A 19,944-nucleotide genomic window follows, 5' to 3' on the forward strand; every position below is an offset into this window, starting at 1 on the left:
TTTGAGACAGAGTCTCGCTCTGTCACCCAGGCTGGAGTGCAGTGGCCGGATCTCAGCTCACTGCAAGCTCCGCCTCCCGGGTTTACGCCATTCTCCTGTCTCAGCCTCCCAAGTAGCTGGGACTACAGGCGCCCGCCACCTCAGTCGGCTAGTTTTTTTGTATTTTTTTAGTAGAGACGAGGTTTTACCGTGTTAGCCAGGATGGTCTCGATCTCCTGACCTCATGATCCGCCTGTCTCAGCCTCCCAAAGTGCTGGGATTACAGGCTTGAGCCACCGTGCCCGGCTAGTTATAAATGCTAAAGAACTTCAGAGAAAGGAAATAAGTAAAAGGAGAATCACAAGTCAAAGGAAATCATAAGTAAGTTGCCAGTCTAAAAATGTCATCTTACTTGTGTAACACCTTATGACAATTGTTACAATGCCTCAAACAAATTCATCTTGGTATTCACCTTTTCCATAAAAGGCCTGAATGCCCAAATGGCAAGCTCTCTATGAAGCATCATTATATCTTTGAATCTCCCACAAAATAACATACATGGGAAGAACTCAAGTATTTAACAAAGAGATCTGAGTGGCCACTGAAGGAAAATAATTCTTAACTTTGGAAGTAGAGGATTCCTGCTAGAAAACTGCAAGGCCTGCAGTTGGATAGGCTGAGTAAACCAGATCATAAGGACACAGGTGCCTAGTAAATCTGACAGGCATAATATATATATAAAAATAAGAAGACCTGTTGGAGTTAGCAGGAAGCAGGGCCTTGAGGGACAAGACAGAAAACTGTGAGAATCTTCCAGACTAGAAGAAATTATGAAAACCTTAACTCAGAGGATAGTAGTGGGAATAAAAAGAAAGTCCCACTGCCGAGAAGAATGCTGGGACTAATGGTAACAGGGCTACTTTTCACTTGGTCAGGACTGGCTGCTTCATAGTCATTAGAGTAGGATCTTATAAAACAAAAGTTCTTGACTTTGAGTGGTAGAGAACTTGGTTAAAAATGAGGATTCCTGGCCGGGCATGGTGGCCATGCCTGGCTCATGCCTGTAATCCCAGTGCTTCGGGAGGCCGAGGCAGGTGGATCACCTGAGGTCAGAAGTGCGAGACCAGTCTGGTCAATATGATGAAACCCCATTTCTATTAAAAATACAAAAATAAGGTAGGTGTGGTGGCACACACCTAATAGTCCCACTGTCAGGAGGCTGAGGCAGGAAAATTGCTTGACCCTGCAGAGGTTGCAGTAAGCCAAGATCACACCACTGCACTTCAGCCTGGGCGACAGAGCATCTCTCTGTCACACACACACACACACAAAAATTCGTAATTTTCCACCTATCACAACATAACATTAGCAAACCAGACTGTATAGGAAGGCTGCAGCACACAGAAGGAAGGAACAAGGAAGTCCCACTCAAGGAAGATCCCTCAGTGTAACTACTCAGGACCCAACCTTATTGGATCATCAAAACACTGTAATTCAGAACTTCTTATTAAAATAACACAGGCCAGGTACAGTGGCTCAGGCCTGTAATCCTAGCATTCTGGGAGGCCAAGGCAGGAGAACTGTTTGCGCAGGAGTTCAAGACCATCCTGGGCGACATGGTGGGACTCTGTCTCTACAAAAAATAGTGATATGTGCCTGTAGTCCCAGCTACCCGGCAGGCTGAGGTGGAGGAGCACTTGAGCCTGGGAGATCAAGCCTTCAGTGAGCCGTGATTGCACCAGTGCACTCAAGCCTGGGTGGCAGAGTGAGACCCTGTCTCAAATAAATAAATATATAAATAAATAAATGTAAATAAAATAACAGGAAAACAGTGTAACACAGGGCTCATAAACTGGTTATTAGAATCTCTAACACTAGCCTGTCCCTAAAACAAAGGCATTCACCTTGCATCACATCAGGGTTTCAGCAATGTTCTTAATGCAAATATTCCAAACACCCATTGTTGATCATGAAAGCTTAGGAGAAGTGGGGTTCTGTTGGCATTCTCTCCTAAGGGAAATTTGGGGAAAGATATATCTATTTAAGTTATCCCTACAAAGATAAAACAAGTCAAATCGTCTTGACAAGAATTCAAGAATTTTTGTATGGCAGTACAAGGGTTAATCCTTGTTAACTCTTAGACTGTCTTAAATAAAATGTTACTAAAAAGGTTCAAGTGGTCTGCAATATTTCTCCGCAATAACCCGTCTACGACATAAGAGATCCAGCAGTCAAATAAAGGAAGCAAGAATTTTTTTTTCCCTTTTCTCAATACTATAGGCTGAAGCACCAAACTTACTAGACTATATATACCTAGATCCTAAAGTAAATATGACATACTTTAAGGACTAATCAATTTTGAATAAAAATAAAATGTCAACAATAGTTAACCCTTATATGGTGCTGACTGGTGGCCAGGTGCTATTCTAAGTGCTTTTTATTTAACCCTTACAACAACCCTATAAAGTAGGTACTATTAATATTCCCATTATACAGATAAGGAAACTGAGACACAGAAGGGTTAAATTATTTGCCCAAGATCACACAGCTAGTAGTGGTACAGTAAGGATCCCAATTAAGAAGTCTGGTTCCCAAGGCTTTGTTTTATCTACTACATTCTTCTGCCTAAAGAGATTAAATCATTATATACTAAGATAAGAAGGTAATAAATATGGAATCACATTGAAAATCAATACACTATAAAGACCTCAAAATTTTTAACACTAAATACAGCAGCTGAATTTCAATGGCTATTTGAAAGAGCATTAAAAGAAAAAATATCTAAGATAATTCCAGAAACTCTGTACTCAGATCCTTATTTGTAAATCCAGTTAACATTATTAGATGGAATAATGGAACTATCAATGAATTAATTAATAAACTATCCACAAAGTTTAGAAAATATGAAAATTTTTCAAAAAATAAAAATAACTGAATGTCAAACACATACTTGCAACCCTGGTTGCTCCCAGAACAATGGAACAGATCCTCGGATTTGTATGAAGGAAGAAACTGAGTCATCTAAGTATACAACCTACAGAAAAAAAAAAATATGTAAACTATTTCCACAGAAAGGTTGTTACACTTACATTAGAAAAACAAATCAACTAAAATCTATTGCATACTAGTTAATTTGTTTTTTTTTTTTGAGACTGAGTCTCGCTCTGTCGCCCAAGCTGGAGTGCAGTGGCGTGATCTCGGCTCACTGCAACCTCCACCTCCCGGGTTCAAGCAATTCTCCTGTCTCGCCCTCCCAAGTAGTTGGGACTACAGGCACGTGCCACCACACCCGGCTGATATTTTTTATTTTCAGTAGAGACGGGGTTTCACCATGTTCGCCAGGATGGTCTCAATCTGCTGACCTCATGATCTGCCTGCCTCGGCCTCCCAAAGTGCTAGGATTACATGTATGAGCCACTGCGCCAGGCACATACTAGTTATATTTTATAATCTAACTCTCATGTACAATTGTCCAAAACAGGCCACTATACAGGCTTGACTTTTTTTTTCTGTTAGCGATATTAACCAAAAAAATTGGTAAAAATATAAGCATAAGTTTCACAATTTTTAAAAATAAATTCCTTTTAAATCTTAATATTTTACGTACATGTCTTTATATTTCATTTTGTTTAGCTCTTTATAACCTAATTGAAAGATCTGTGTTGGGCTGGGTTCATGACCTGAATTTATAATCATATAGTTTCATAGCCAAAAAATCATAATTTCTAATTTTTAGATGGTACACATATTTGCCATTAAGAGCTGGGTTTAATTTAACTTCACAAAAAAACAAGTTGTCTAGTTCTACAACTGAGGATTTTAAAATTCAATACCAAAACACACAGCATTGACTATGTCATGCTGATTAGTGACATCTTGTTACCTAGATGAAGAGCCAGACCAAAATAAGTTTGCTTTAGGGAAGCCTTTTTTTAAGGCCCATAAGTAACCAAGAACAATCATAAAACAACATTATAGATGTTAAAATGAGTTCTGAATCAAATAAAAATCTGTTATTCCAGTATTTTCTGTACCTCTCCTACAATACATTAATTAAGTAATATAAAACACTATATATACCTGTTCTGTTTCTACAAAATTGGCAACATGACCATCATCATTTGTTCCCCGGACATTAAACCTGGTCCCAGCTCGTTCACAGCTTAATCTTGAAATGAGGCAAGCCTTTGCCTGTTTATGAGCAGCATAAATTGTTCTGATTTCTACTCCTCCACACATAAGACGTAATAACCAGTCATCACAATTCACACCATAGTGTTTGAGATGCAAATGCAAAGACTGATTCCTAACAGGAAAAGAAATAAATGATTAGCTTATGGAATACTAAATAACAAAGCATGACTTTAAAAATAATCTCCTGGAAAATTAATTTAATATTATTAAATTTAAAGGCACAAACAACAAATCAATTCATTTACATTTACTATGCTAGGGATGAGAAGACAGGGCTATAAAATGAGATCCTTCAACATGTGATCGGTGGTCCACAGAAAAGGAGTATTTTTGTGTTTTTAGTATCTATGGCCCATTTCTGTTACGTCTTTATATATATTGTATTTATAACCTAACTTGTTCCAAAAAGGATTATATATGCATGTCCCCACCCCAATTTATGAAGTTCTACTTTTTTTTTAATTTATTTATTTTTGAGACAGAGTCTCGCTCTGTCGCCCGGCTGGAGTGCAGTGGCGCGATCTCGTCTCACTGCAACCTCCGCCTCCCAGGTTCAAGTGATTCTTCTGCTTCAGCCTCCCACATAGCTGGGATTACAGGCGTGCACTACCAGGCCTGGCTAATTTCTTTTTTCTTTTTCTTTTTTTTTTTTTTGAGATGGAGTCTCGCTCTGTCACCCAGGCTGGAGTGCACAGGCTCGATCTTGGCTCACTGCAAGCTCCGCCTCCCGGTTTTATGCCATTTTCCTGCCTCAGTCTTCTGAGTAGCTGGGACTACAGGCACCCACCACCATGCCTGGCTAATTTTTTTTATTTTTGGTAGAGACGGGGTTTCACCGTGTTAGTGTTAGCCAGGATGGTCTTGAACTCCTGAACTTGTGATCCATACACCTCAGCCTCCCAAAGTGCTGGGACTACAGGCGTGAGCCACAGTGCCCGGCCATGAAACTCTATCTACTTTTAAGGCTTGACTTTTATAAGGCTCTATTTTAATTAATTTAAATTTAAATAGCAAGATGTAGCTAGTGGCTACCACATTAGAAAGTGCAGGCATAGGGTTTGCCATCGCTCCAAATACTTTTAGCATTCTAGGTAACAGATGTGGCCTGGTTTCCAAACTTTTTTCAGAGAAAAAAAATTTATTCAAACAAACATGCAGAAGCCCAGTGATTATGATACAGATAAAAGCTGCTATGGCTAAAGTGGGGATTGGGACTGAGCCTTGCTGGGTTGGCCATCTCACCCTGATTACCGCTCAGGGGTCTCTCCTGGAACCTTAGACCGCCACAGAACATATAAAGAAACTTCTAACAACATACCACTAAGGAAAATATATTGTTAAGTGGAACAACTCTATCAATTTGAAAGTGAGTTTTCTGTATTGTTGAAGCTTGGTTCTCTAGGTTTTAAATGGAATTCTTCTACTTAAGTGCTCCGTACTCTCTCTCTCTTCCTGTCTTAAATAAGGTATAAAAGATGTAATCGCATTCTCTTGAAGACTCACAGCAATAGCCCTCAACTCCCTGCCAGCCCCTCAGATTACAGGCTGCAATAGAGATAAAAAGGGTGGTCACCTGAAGTTCTGGAAAACCAGCTATGACCCCAACCCCTCTTATCCATCCAGGAAAGCACAAGGGAATATAAATGAGTGATGAGGTTACTAGAGGGATAATGTTAAATCTGATAACCATTACTTATTTTAAAAATACATTGACTTAAACTTCCATACTTTACTACTACCCACATTGATCTGAGGCAAAGTTCAAATTGGTTGTGTGACCCAGTATGTCCAAACACCACAGCTGAGATCTACGCTACAGCAAAGTTATAAGAAACTTACTTGTCCCCATTTAAATAGACCTTAAATCCTATGCATTTTGTGCAGGCAGAGTTTCTCTCTCTGCTGTCAGTTTTCATTTTTCTTTGCTGTCAGTGTGTCACTGTTTTAGCATTTAAATTTATATATGACTTTTGACTGGCAGCAGCTTAGAATTTCCAATGGAGTAAAGTTATCTGGGTTTTGTGATAGGTATCTGCCACTCTTCGGCTACAAAAATTACATGGTTGTATCCTGGAAAATATTGCTATTAAGTGCAAGGGTATGCACAATGAATTCCAAAAGTTTCTGTTTTTCTATATAAACTGAATGCCAATCCTTAGCAAAATTGTAAAATGAGCAAAATTCACCTTTGGTGCTTTAGCCGTCCCTTTGTTCAACCTGTCTCCTACTGGACAAACCTCAGGCTTTCTTTTATCTGACTTTGCCCCCATCTCTACTTTTAAGTGAATTAAAAAAAAAAAAAATGAGGCCAGGCACGGTGGCATACGCCTGAAATCCCAGCACTTCGGGAGGCTAAGGTGGGGGGATCACTTCAGGTCAGGAGTTGGAGACCAGCTTGGCCAACGTGGTGAAACCTCATCCCTATTAAAAACACAAAAATATTAGCCAGCATGGTGGTTCACGCCTGTGGTCCCAGCTACCCGGGAGACTGAGGCAGGAGAATTGTTTGAACCCAGGAGGTGAAGGTTGCAGTGAGCCAAGATCACGCCACTGCACTCCAGCCTGGGCAACAGAGTGACATTCTCAAAAAAATCAATCAACCGACCAACCAATCAATCATTCCTATTGATTAAACCTAGGCAATATATCTGCATCTGCTTGGACTTCTAATTGTTCTATGAAAGCTTTTATCTCTCAATCTAAGAAACTTTGGGTAAAATGAGGAAGGAAAAAAAATGTAAGGACAGCTGAAACACATTTACCTTTCCAAGGGACTTCAACATCCTCTGCTAGAAAAAGTGTAGTGTTGACATGGTTTTAACTCTTGGAAGCCCATTTCTGAATGCTACACAAGAGTACATCCCATCATTGCTAGCTTCTTTGGGCAGGCAGGAACTCATGTCCATTCATCTGCCCTGTTAGTCCCTGCAACCTCTCTCTCCTTTCCTCTCCCTCATGGTCTCCTCCTTTGCTAAACCCAAGTCTCTAACACATAATGCTATAAACTCTGTTTTTATTCTGTCCACTCTTCTCCCTGATGTCACACTGGGTCAAAATACTTCCACATGAGCTACAAAGTGACCAAGCTGTTGCTCTAAAGTTAGTTTCTTATCCTAAGGTTGTTGTTGACTTTGAGTCTTCTGACAGCTAGCGCAAATGTGTGACACCTGAATGTGCTACTCAAGGACTATGTAAGTGACAGTGAAAGTGTGAGAGAGAAAAAGTACACAAGAGGAAACACCTTGAATCTGAACTCTTAAGGGAGGCCAAGAGCAGAGAGTCCTGAACTTTGGCCTTAAACCATATGTTAATAAAATAAAACATAATTTGCACAAGATATCAAGGAAAAAAGTCAACATCAATGCTGGCTGTAAACAACAGAACCACTATACTAGAAATCTGGTCTGCTGCAACAGAACAATGCTAATTATAGTCCCATGTGTTCTGCTCATCATTTGTGCCTACTTAGAATACAGCACAGTTATGCATAATTACGAAATACATCGCACTTACCTACATAAGTCTTATCTTATTATAGTACTAGACTTTGTCCCAGTATACTACTACTTCACAGTCTGTTGCTCTTGAATCAAGACCACCTACTTAAAATTTAGAATAATAAGGGAATGCTGGCTTAGAAAGGGAATGCTGCCAGAGACAAGATCTCAAAACCAAGAATAGGAAATGTGAGTAACACAGTTTTGTTACAATTAAATTCATTTCTAAATTTACACAACTATTTTAAATGTATTTTTGAAATGAAAGCTCAGTCTAGATTGGGTGGAGCACAGGGGTTTAATGTCACATGCCAACTTCAATAAACCGACAGTAGCTGCCTGCCATGCTCTGCTGAGGACTCCAGAGAAAGAAAGAGGAATACACTCAATTAGCAATGTCTATCCCTTGTTATCTCTAGACATAACAACTGCTGAACATTTTTTTTTTTTTTGTAAAGCAAGCACAAGTTTTATTGGGGGAAATACAAGTACACTCCAAGAGAGTGGGCTGACCCTGCTGGAAACACCCCCAAGGCATTCTACATTGTGATCTTCTAGTGTCTCAGTTCTTTCTTTACCCAGTTCTCACCAAAAGTTTGGGGGATCCTCCCTTACTGTGCTTAATGCACATGCACAGGAATGAGTGATCAATATGAATCCTATCTAATGGTGGCACTGCTTATTACCACCAACCCAGAAAGGTATAGCCATCAATTTTGTATTCATTGTGCCTGCTCGGCACAATGGAAGGGGAATTCCCCTTTGCCTTTTTCCTTCCATATCAGGATCTAGTTAACAACATTCTGACAGTTCAACCATGGAGTGAGTACTGGGCATCCTAAGAGGTGTTCCGGGGCATTCTTTCCAACATGGATACCTCCCCCTCATGCCTGCTCATATCTGACTATCTACTCTTACATTTCTCCCTCAAGGCATGGGGACCCAGAAATCTTTTGGGAGATGGGGAAGAGGTCCTTCTCTGTAGCTACTTGCTGCTGAAAAGGGGCATTGAGGGTCTTCAGGGTCCTTCCTCCTTGCTTGCTGTCACGGTGAGGAGGTTTTGACGACTGAACAACTGCTGAACATGTTATGTCCCAAATCACCAAAAGGGAAAAAATGAACTCACCAGAAAAATCTATTATCTGTTGTCTGTTCTTGCATGCTACGATGCGCATTAAGACTCAAATCTAAGCTGATGCCAGATGCAGACCACGCAAAATAAAAGTTTCCTGAATTCAAAACTTTCCGCACTTCTGAAATGCGATCCTCATCTGAAGAATCAATTCGCAGTGATATAAACTCAGTGGAAGTAACTCGGAAAACTTCAGATTCTTGAATTTTTCCAACAGACATACATCCAGTGACTAGGACCAGATAATGTAACATAGTATCACCTGCAAAACCCAAAGATTTTACTGGATGAAAAATCCCAACGTTTTCAAGCTATTCCATTTCTTCTTGCACTTCTATTTTTAAAATCTGACATTGTGATTATTTTAAACTTATCATGGATGTGTTGAAATTCACTAGACATTTTGGTTGAAAAAAATCCTTGTTTAAATATATTAAGTATAACAAAGCATTTAAACATTAACAGGATAATCTCACACAAAGCTGTTCCTGAACTTACTCTGAGGCTATAAAAACTTTATCAAATAATTGGCCGGGTGCGGTGGCTCATGCCTGTAATCCGAGCACTTTGGGAGGCCAAGGCGGGTGGATCACCTGAGGTCGGGAGTTCAACACCACCCTGACCAACATGGAGAAACTCCATCTCTATTAAAAACACAAAAATTGGCTGGGCGTGGTGGCGCATGCCTGTAATCCCAGCTACTCAGGAGGCTGAGGCAGGAGAATCACATGAACCTGGAAGGCAGAGGTTGCGGTGAGCCGAGATCACACCATTCCACTCCAGCCTGGGCAATAAGAGTAAAAACTACGTCTCAAAAAAAAAACCAAACAAACAAGAAAAAAACTTTATCAAATAAAAAAGTATGTGTTACCTTCTCTACTTTTGCTTAATGACTGTCAGAAAATTCAGATAAGATAATGAATTCACATTCATTTTTACAAGTTCTTTGTAAATAGTAAAGTTGAAAAAATGGTATACTATTGTGAGCTGATGATATTGATGACATATGGGCAAAAGTCTCTGGTAACAATTTATAAAGCAATTTGGTTTACAAAAACTTACATAGAGATTGTTTTCATGTAATTGTGACAAAAAGTCTATGAAATTAGTATAAAGTTGAAATTGAACAATGGTATACTGTGAGCACGGGCTCTGCCACAGGTAGAAGTGGCCCTGAATCGTGGCTCCATTACGTATTACCTGGACCAATTTCAGTACATAGCATAACCAACCTGAGATACCATCTCTTATAAAAAGAGATTAAAGCAAATACCTCATTACACTGTGAGACTTACCCAGGACTAATCAGCAAAGCACCTAAGCACAGTGCTTTATATGTGATAGATTCATAACAAACGACAAATCTCCATTTTATAGAACAGTGCTACTCAAAGTATGGTCCAGGAGACCATACTGTGAGAAAGGACGCTTACACCAGATTGGAAATCAACTATACTACTAAGTTCATCCTTTAGTTTAGCTGACTTTTTTTTCTAGTAAGACTTTATCAATGAAAGAAGCCACATATTGATTTACATCATAGTGCAAGCTCCTTATCTTATCACAAATCAATAACAAAATAATTTATGGGCCAGTACCAATCTTGAGGCACCACCTCGAGCCACACAATTATAGATAAACTAGTAACTGCAAAGGTTACTCTGCAGCTCATGGTGACATTAAGTGGCAAAAAAAAAAAAAAAAGGCTCAAGCAGAGCTTTCTGAATTCAAAATAGATGTCTTTTCCACTATAAACCAAGAAAAATCAGTGTAGTTCTAATGAAGACACTTTTTCCTAAATGCACTGAAGCAACAAAAAGGAAAATGTTCTGATTTTCTCTTTTGACAACTGACACTTATCTCTTCAAGTGGTCAAACCAGAGACTGTCTCCGAACTTAGACTTCCATGAGTTTGAGCATGTAGCATGCCTTTTTGGGCAACAAACATTATCACAACATTAGCTACATTAATATTTAAAAGATGTTAGCACATGTGTAGCTTAAATAAAGAGTCTACAATAATTCATAGCTAGTCCCTCTCAAATCCTTAGAATTACAAAATAGAAATGAAAAAATGGATGAATTCTACTGGATGATAAACTTACCAAGATTTAACCGCAAAACACCTAAGAGTCCATATGCATCCAGTACTTTGGAGTATGTACCCTTGATTGCCTCTTTTTCTGCAGATGCTACAAAAAAAAGTTTTAGTTTAAGAAAAATGATCTGAAACATTGGATTCTATTTAGCTAAGTATAAATCCAGAGTTTCAATCAAAAGTTTCTAAATCTGATATTCTTAAATGTACTGCATAAAGTATTTTCTCAAACTAGTAACATAAGTACTCTTCCCAAAGAGTTAATAAATTATTCCAAGACCATCTATTAATCAATCCATCCTCTCCACTGATCTGAACTCTGTCTTCTTATCCTTTTATTCTTGACAGAATAGTGCTTGACACTTAGAAAACTGACAAAACATTTAAATGATAAAAGCTAATGGCAACACTTGACTACACAAATGTAGTGCAAGAATGGGGAAATCTGATTCTGAAAAGACAAAAGTCTGGTCTTTGCCTTATTTCTTCTGCTATAAAGTTAACGTTATCTTGCTAATGAATATAAACCACAGAATAATTTTCCTAAGACAGGCTATTGTGATTATTCTATTGAGAAGAAAAAACAACAACAAAAATCAAATCCTGAAACTTTAAAGGAAAAATCTTCCTAGCACTTAGCAAATACATACTAAAAAAATTGACAAAGAACTAAAGAAATATTAACAACCAGTATTTCAAAGGACAAATACAAATAATACATCCCACAGTCTACAGTTGATCCTTGAGAAAGGTATCTTCCCTTCCTTCCAGGTTTCTTTCCTTCTTTGCTGCTTTCCCTTCTCCATTATCTACCCCACACTCAACTCACTTCCTGGCTGACCGGTTTACACATTATTTACTTCTTATCTCCTACACATATCCCCTTTCCTTTATCTACAAAACAGTATGTTTGGCAATACTAACGTGCTCCATGTTAGAAAATCATGTAAGGAGATCCTTATGACTGGCTCATTTCCAGTGCATCTTTATTGCCAACAAAAGGGCTCTTCTTAGTCTACTGCTTTGCCTAATAGTCCTTTGTACTTCTCATTAGAGATCTTTTGCTTTGCCTGGAAGCTCTTCTCCAGAGTCTACAGAACATCTCACTTTCCCTGCCTGCTTCACCTCTTTTCAGACCACGTAGGCTTAAGCCTTCTTCCTAGTGATCTGGCTTCTGCCTTCTGATGAGTTTTGCTCTGCTAGTTGCAGCACAGGCTAAGACTAAATGACTCAATCACTCAATTAGCTGACATTTTCACAATTCTCTAATGTGTTCATTATTAAGTGTGGGCCATTATCAAACCACCCAGTATGAAATTAGGGAGTGGAGATTTCACCAACCCATTAAAGTGATGGGGGTTTATATTTCATTCTGCATTCCTTGAGTTCCTATTATTATTATTATATCTTATGTTTGTACAACAGTTAATCCTAACATTCCATGACAAACAACCCAAATATAAAACATTACAATATAAACTTTAATTACATCTTATAAAGCAAAATAGAATTGCCTTTTCCTAAATACTGCCTCTTTAAGAGTACCACATGTACTGTAAATATTATACAGACTTGTTATACCTCTCGGGACAGAAGGCATGACTTCCAGGATAAATATTATTCTAGAATTTTATAAGTCATATGCCATATACATTTAAAATACAATCACTAATATAGTTATATAGAAAGTACTAGATATATCCATTTCAGCAGCAATCATCATTTGGGTTCAAATGCCAGGAGACAGAAGAGTTAAGAAGAAAATACAGTTTTTTTTTTTTTTTTTTTTTTTTTTTGAGACAGAGGCTGGAGTGCAGTAGCACAATCACAGTTCACTGCAGCCTTGACCTCCAGGGCTCAAGTAATCCTCCCACCTCAGCCTCCCAAGGACCTGGGATTACAGGCATATGCCACCATGTCCAGGTAATTTTTTTTTTTTTTTTAATTTTGTAGAGATACAGTTTCTCTATGTTGCCCAGGCTGGTTGGGAACTCCCCAGCTCAAGCAATCCTTCTGTCTGAGCCTCTCAAAGTGCTGGGATTACAGGCATGAACCACTATGCCTAGCAAAAAATATATTCTTAACATTAAGTCACCACCTTCCTTTAGAAAACAGAAAAGTCATTCTATAACTTAAATTACCATGTAACAAAATGTTCTCTATTCTAATAATGCATAATAATTATCTTCTCATTAATTACACTCCAAACACATGAACATATATCTCTCAGGACCAATGAAGGCCCATCTGTTAGACTATCATCTAATTTGAACATGCAAACAAATACCTTGCAGTTTAGTTATTTACATGTTTGTATTCTATTCGGAGACTCAGGAAACAGGATACACACATACCCACACACACACCTTAAAGTGCATACTCTTAGAGCCAAATGTACTTTTAATTCCAGACACTTCCAATTTCATAAGAGAAAACAGTATCTTCTTCCTAAATATATTTGTATCTGAAGGACAGTAGATGTTTCCCTATTTTATGATATATGCTTCAAAGGTTTTGAGTTGAGTGGAGGGAGGCCCAGCACTGGCCACTAGGAAAAGGATGGCCCGTGCATGAAGCTGAAGCTAGAGGCGGGGGAAAAGGGCGTCCACTCGTGGGAGGGGCAGCCTGGCATGAGTTCCTGAAGTCTGACTAGGGTGAGGAGCAGACTCTCCACCCAGGTGTGTTAGGGGCACCCTGACATGGAAGTAAGGGCTTGAGAGGGATAGGGAAGGCAGGGTTTTGAAGTGCCAGTGGGGTAAGGAGGGTACCTATGCGGTGGAGGAGGTTACATTGGCAATAGCAGAGTGGTTATCTACGGGGAATGATCAAGAATAATGAGAGCCAAGTTTCTCACTGTCAGAGAAGGTACTCACAAATGCAAAGAGAGAAACTAGAATGGACAGTGTTGATTAGAATTGGAGTTACCAGGCTGGGCGCAGTGGCTCACGTCTGTAATCCCAGCACTTTGCGAGGCCGAGGCAGGCGGATCACCAGGTCAAGAGATTGAGACCATCCTGGCCAACATGGTGAAACCCCGTCTCTACTAAAAAAACAAAAAATTAGCCCAGTGTGGTGGTGGGCACTGTAGTTCCAGCTACTCGGGAGGCTGAGGCATGAGAATCACTTGAACCCAAGAGGTGGAGGTTGCAGTGAACCGAGATTGTGCCACTGCACTCCAGCCTGGTGACAGAGCAAGACTCCATTTCAAAAAAAAAAAAAAAAGAATTGGAGTTACCAGTGTTTTCTAGATAGACTGAAGACAGACAAAAAGATATAGAAAAGATATAGAAACATAGATATAAGTATATATGTCGTATACATATATAGTTACATATACTCCTTAGCACTAGCCATTGAGCAGACCCGGGATCTATAATACTCTGGCAGCAATGCACACACCTAGCATACTTTGGCTTCTACATACCATTCTCCACTAAAAGGAACTACTAGGATTCCTTAGAGAAATGGTTGATTCCAGGGCAAAGGCAGGGACAAAATGAGCCTGAAACATAGTATTGTGCCAAAAAGTAAGCAAGTGTTTAAAGGATAATGGAGATATGTCACATACATGTAGAAGGCAGCTTGAAGGGTTTCTACTGGTGAAATCCAGGAAAATTTAAGCATCAAAACAAATAATAAGAGTAATGGATTATAAGCCTATGAATTCAGTCTCATGAGGAATGGGCAACACAATTATAAAAAGTCTTCCCAACATGCCTAGCAAACCATCACCTTTATCAAGTAATCAAAGTGAACACCAACAGGGAGGGGCCTGGTACAGTGGCTCACGTCTGTAATCCCAGCACTTCGGGAAGCTGAGGCAGAAGGAGCGCTTGAGCCCAGGAGTTCGAGACCAGCCTGGGCAACATGGCAAGACCCTGTCTCTACAAAAAAAATATTAAAATTATCCAGGTGTGGTGGCATGCACCTGGGGTCCCAGCTACTTGGGAGGCTGCGGCGGGAAGGTTGATTGAGCCTGGGAAGTCAAGGTTGCAGTGAGCTGAGATCATGCCACTGCACTCCAGCCTGGCCGACAGAGTGAATCACTGTTTCAACAACAACAATAAACCAAAGTGAACACCAACAGTAAAAGGACAAGTTAAAACTGTGAGCCACCTGTCAAGACACAGTGAAAAGAGCACCATTGCTGCAGTACTCCTGCCAGACGTGAATAACCTGAATCTATGCACGAGAAGCCATCAGACCCAAAGTGAAGGACAGTCTACAAAGTAACTGGCTTTCACTTTCAACATTTTTAAGGCCACAAACATCAAAGATTGAGAAATTTTTCCATTTAAGGAGACTACAGAAACTGACAACAAAATAAAACGTATACATCTGAACTGGATCCTTTTGCTATAAAAGACATTGTTCGGGCAATGGGTAAAAATTGAAGACAGGATAAAGATTAGATAGCAGTAATGCATCACGGTTAATTTTATGATAGTGAGAGGTGACAATGTGCTAGCAGCCCTCACTCTCAGCGCCTCCTCGGCCTCCGGCCTCGGCGTCCACTCTGGCGGTGCTTGAGGAGCCAGCCCTCCAGTCTGCCATGGCACTATGGGAGTCCCTCTCTGGGCTGGCTGAGGCCGGCGCCTCCTCCCTCTGCTTGCCGGGAGGTGTGGAGGGAGAGGCGCAGGTGGGAACAGGGGCTGCGCTGGTCGGCCGGTGTGAGTTCCGGCGGGCGCGGGCCATGGCACGGGCTGGGCGACCCCGCACACGGAGCAGCCGGCTGGCACCGCTGGCCCAGGGCAGTGAGGGGCTTACACCTAGGCCAACAGCTGCGGAGGTTGCGCCGGGTCCCCCAGCAGTGCTGGCCCGCGGACGCTGCACTCAAATTCTCGCCGGGTTTAGCTGCCTCCCAGCGGGGCAGGGCTCTAGGCCTGCAGCCTGCCACGTCTGAGGTCCTCCCCCTGCGGTGGGCTCCTGGGCAGCCTGAGGCCCCCCCCCACCCCCCAACAGGCACCTCCCCCTGCTCCGTGGCGCCCGATCCCATGGAAAGCCCAAGGGCTGAGGAGTGCAGGCGCCACTGGGGACTGGGGGGCAGCTCTGCCTGCAGCCCTGGTGCAAGATCCACTAGGTGAAGCCAGCTGGGATCCTGAACTGGATGGGGACTTGGAAAACTTTTATATCTAGCCAGAGGATCCTACCTGCACCAATCAGCACTCTGTATCTAGCTAACCTAGTAGAGACTTGGAGGACTAGCACTCTGTGACTCTGTCTAGCTCAAGGATTGTAAACACACCAATCAGCACTCTGTGTCTAGCTCAAGGTTTGTACATACACCAATTGGTACTCTGTATCTAGCTAACTCTGTAGCTAACTAGCACTCTGTGACTCTGTGTCTAGCTCAAGGATTGTAAACACACCAATCAGCACTTTGTCAAAATGGACCAATCAGCTCTCTGTAAAATAGACTAATCAGCTCTCTGTAAAATGGACCAGTCAGTAGGTGGGGCCAGATAAGGGAACAAAAGGAGGCTTCCGGAGTCAGCTGTGGCAACCCAATCAGGTCCCCTTCCACACTGTGGAAGCTTTGTTTTTTCGCTCTTTGCCATAAATCTTTCTGCTGCTCACTCTTTGGGTACAGGCTGCCTTTATGAGCTATAACACTCACCACGAAGGTCTGCAGCTTCACTCCTGAAGCCAGCGAGACCATGAACCCACCGGGAAGAACGAACAACTCCAGATGCGCTGACTTTAAGAGCTGTAACACTCACCACGAAGGTCTGCAGCTTCACTCCTGACAGCGAGACCACGAACCCACCAGAAGGAAGACGCTCCAGACACATCTGAACGTCTGAAGGAACAAACTCCGGACACACCATCTTTAAGAACTGTAACACTCAAAGCCGCGAGGGTCCGCGGCTTCATTCTTGAAGTCAGTGAGATCAAGAACCCACCAATTCCAGACACAATAGTTTTATAAGAGAATGTCTTTCTAGGAAATACATAGCAAAGTATTTGGGGGTGATGGGGCATCATGTCAGCAACCTATTCTTAAAAAGTCCAGAGAATCCACTCAGTTCTGGGGCAAGAAAAAAAAAAAGAAGTCCAGAGGAAAAAGGTTATTTATACCATACTTCAATCCTTCTGTATGTTTTAAATTGCTTCAAAATTAAAATGTTTTCAATGTAACCAGCAAAAATAATTTTTAAAAATACATATACTTATTCCCAGATAAAGAAGCTTTTATCTCTGACGTTAATAAGGTAAACTCTTCTAAATACCTTGTTATTCCCTCCCCGTACAATTTTTTAATGGGGAAAAAATATTTCCTTATTTTATGAGACTCCATAAAATTCACAAAAATACATGGTGGAAGGGGGAAGAACCTAATTAAATTACTGCCCCACTTCTCTGGTAATTTAATTCTAGAAAATAATTTTAGAATCTTCTACTATAAAGAGATTATTTAAAATAAGAAAGGCTGTACAACATTACATAAAATAATATGTATAATCTTTAGATAAAATACAGCACTTGGAAATATTTTATAATTATCACCATCATTCTTTTTCCCTTAATAACCTCCTTTGCATCCCATGCTTCAGCCAAAATGAATAATTTTGTTGCCCACATGTTCCACATTCTCTTCCCTCTCTCCCTTTGTTCATACTGTTGTTTCATCAGGACCAACCTAATCATCCTTGTATTTCCAAATATTACCTATCCTTCAGTTCCAAACTAAAACACCACTTCCCTTCCCAAAGATTTTCCTTGATCGCTCTAGTTGGAGGTAAATCTTTCTCCCAATTTATACTATAGTTACATCTAAACTAGTAACAACAGAAACTACGTCTTCTTTCTTTTTCCTCTTTTTTTTTTTTTTTTTGAGACAGGATCTCACTCTGTCACCCAGGCTGGAGTACAGTGGTGCAATCACAATTCACTGTAACCTCAAGCTCCTGGGCTCAAGTGATCCTCCTGCCTCAGCCTCCTTCCTGAGTAGCTAGGACTACAGGCACTAATACTATAGGACTATACTGAGTAGTAATAGGACTATAGGGACGTGCCACCATACCTGGTTAATTTTTATTTTTTGTAGACACAGGGTCTTGCTATGTTGCCCAGGCTGGTCTGAAACTTCTGGCTTCAAGTGATCCTCCTGCCTTGGCCTCCCAAAGTACTGGGATTACAGGCATGAGCCACTGTACCTAGCCTTATTTCCTTACATCTCAACACCATACCTACCTAACACAGAGACTCTGAATGAACACTGCAGCTGCTGATTAAATATTCATCTAACAGACAAAAACAAATGGAGAGGTTGCGCATTAAAGAAAATGTTTTGCTAATTTAAAAATAATACATAAAATGGACCACCTGAGGTCGGGAGTTTGAGACCAGCCTGGCCAACATGGTGAAACCCCGTCTCTACTAAAAATACAAAAATTAGGTGGGTGTGGTGATGCACGTCTGTAATCCCAGCTACTTGGGAGGCTGAGGCAGGAGAATAGCTTGAACCCAGGAGGCAGAGGTTGCAGTGAGCCAAAATGCGTGCCTGCACTCCAGCCTGGGTGACACAGTGAGACTCCATCTCAAAAAAGAGATAAAACATTTTACTTTATCATTGAAAGTATCTGAATGCCCTCATTACTGAGATTCACATTCAACAACTCCTCAGTTATGTCTGGAAACTTTCAAATGTGTATGTCTGTGGCAGGGAGTAGTAAGGTGGGGGTGGGAAATACAGGTATTGTTAAATGATTGCTAACCAGGGTTTAAAATACTGAAGTTTATGAAGTGGCAGGGTGTCTGGGGGAGCTCAGAGGAAACAAACTGAAAGAATGAGCGGAACTGAAAGTTCAGGAGATACAGTGTTAGGGAAGTTCAGGTCACTTTCCTGCTATGCAGTCTTTCAAGGTATTTACTGCACTTTCAATGAACGGAATAAACTCCCTTTTGTAAAGAGGTATTTTTTTTTCCCCTCCTATTCATGGTGGTTATTAAACAAACAAGATGCTAGGCAAAACCAACCTTTCTTTATAAGTTACTGATATCTAACCATAAGTAGGTAGGAATGTCCCAGAAGAGAAATGCTTTTGGAGTGATTCTGAGTCCATCAAGATCGACAGCAGTTCAGCTAAGGTAAGGCGGCCTGCATCTCATTAGTTCACATGCTGAACACATAAGCTAAAGCAAATTCCAACTTCTAAAGTTTCTGCCATACCACCTTAGGAATAAACAGTACCTAACTCCCTCTATAGCTCATTTTAAAGGAAAAGACTCTTTATTTTTCCCATGTCATACTCAACACCATTTTTCGATCATACCTTTTCTTAGGTACCTTTTTTTTTCCATTTGATACCAACTATTTATTAGAAAAGAAAAACTTTTTTGTGGGCCCAAAAATAATCGTTTTGCTGGGCATGGTGGCTCATGCCTGTAATCCTAACACTTTAAGAGGCCAAGCAAGTGGATTGCTTGAACCCAGGAGTTCAACACCAGCCTGAGCAATATAGCAAGACCCCACTCTAAAAAATAAAAAATAAAAATAAATTTAAATTTAAAAAAGAGTAGCTTCTCCATTAAAAAATAAAGGTGGAATGATATGTAACAGGTTAGGTATAACCAAAACTTGCCACATAAAGACAATAAGAAAATTTTAACAACAAGATTCATTTTTCAATGGCCTATTAATCACAGAACAATTTAAAAGCTACATAAAAACCAATCTTACTTAAGTATCAGAAATATATTTCAATTCACCCATGGATCCAACTCACTTTTAGACAGTAAAATTTTTACTGACTTAAGAAAAAACACTGCCGGTTGGGCACAGTGGCTCACGCCTATAATCCCAGCACTTTGGGAGACCCAAGGCGAGTGGCTCACTGAAGTCAGGAATTCATAGAGAGCAGCATGGTGGAACCATGTCTCTACTAAAAATATAAAAATTAGCAAGGCATGGTGGTGCACATCTGCAGTCCCAGCTAGTCAGGAGGCTACGGCAGGAGAATTGCTTGAAGCCAGGAGGCAGAGGTTGTAGTGAGCCAAGATCACACCACTGCATTCCACCCTGGCCGAGAGAGCGAGACTGT

The 19,944-nt window shown here is 40.6% G+C and overlaps 1 protein-coding gene across 5 annotated transcripts in view; it reads right to left on the bottom strand.

Annotated features, from left to right (window-relative positions):
- The window catches only part of SYNJ1 (synaptojanin 1), a 106,781-nt gene that overhangs the window by 68,834 nt on the left and 18,003 nt on the right, over positions 1–19,944 (bottom strand). For all 5 annotated transcript variants that reach the window (XM_011960137.1, XM_011960136.1, XM_011960139.1 and 2 more), the window contains exons 3-6: positions 10,908–10,994; positions 8,797–9,064; positions 4,060–4,285; positions 2,930–3,013 (exon numbers count right to left, since the gene is read on the bottom strand). In XM_011960137.1, coding sequence (XP_011815527.1) covers positions 2,930–3,013; positions 4,060–4,285; positions 8,797–9,064; positions 10,908–10,994 — 665 coding nt within the window. The remainder of the gene's footprint in view (positions 1–2,929; positions 3,014–4,059; positions 4,286–8,796; positions 9,065–10,907; positions 10,995–19,944) is intronic.

This window comes from Colobus angolensis, unplaced genomic scaffold, assembly GCF_000951035.1.
Source record: "Colobus angolensis palliatus isolate OR3802 unplaced genomic scaffold, Cang.pa_1.0 Scaffold506, whole genome shotgun sequence".
NCBI classification, from domain to species: Eukaryota; Metazoa; Chordata; class Mammalia; order Primates; family Cercopithecidae; genus Colobus; species Colobus angolensis.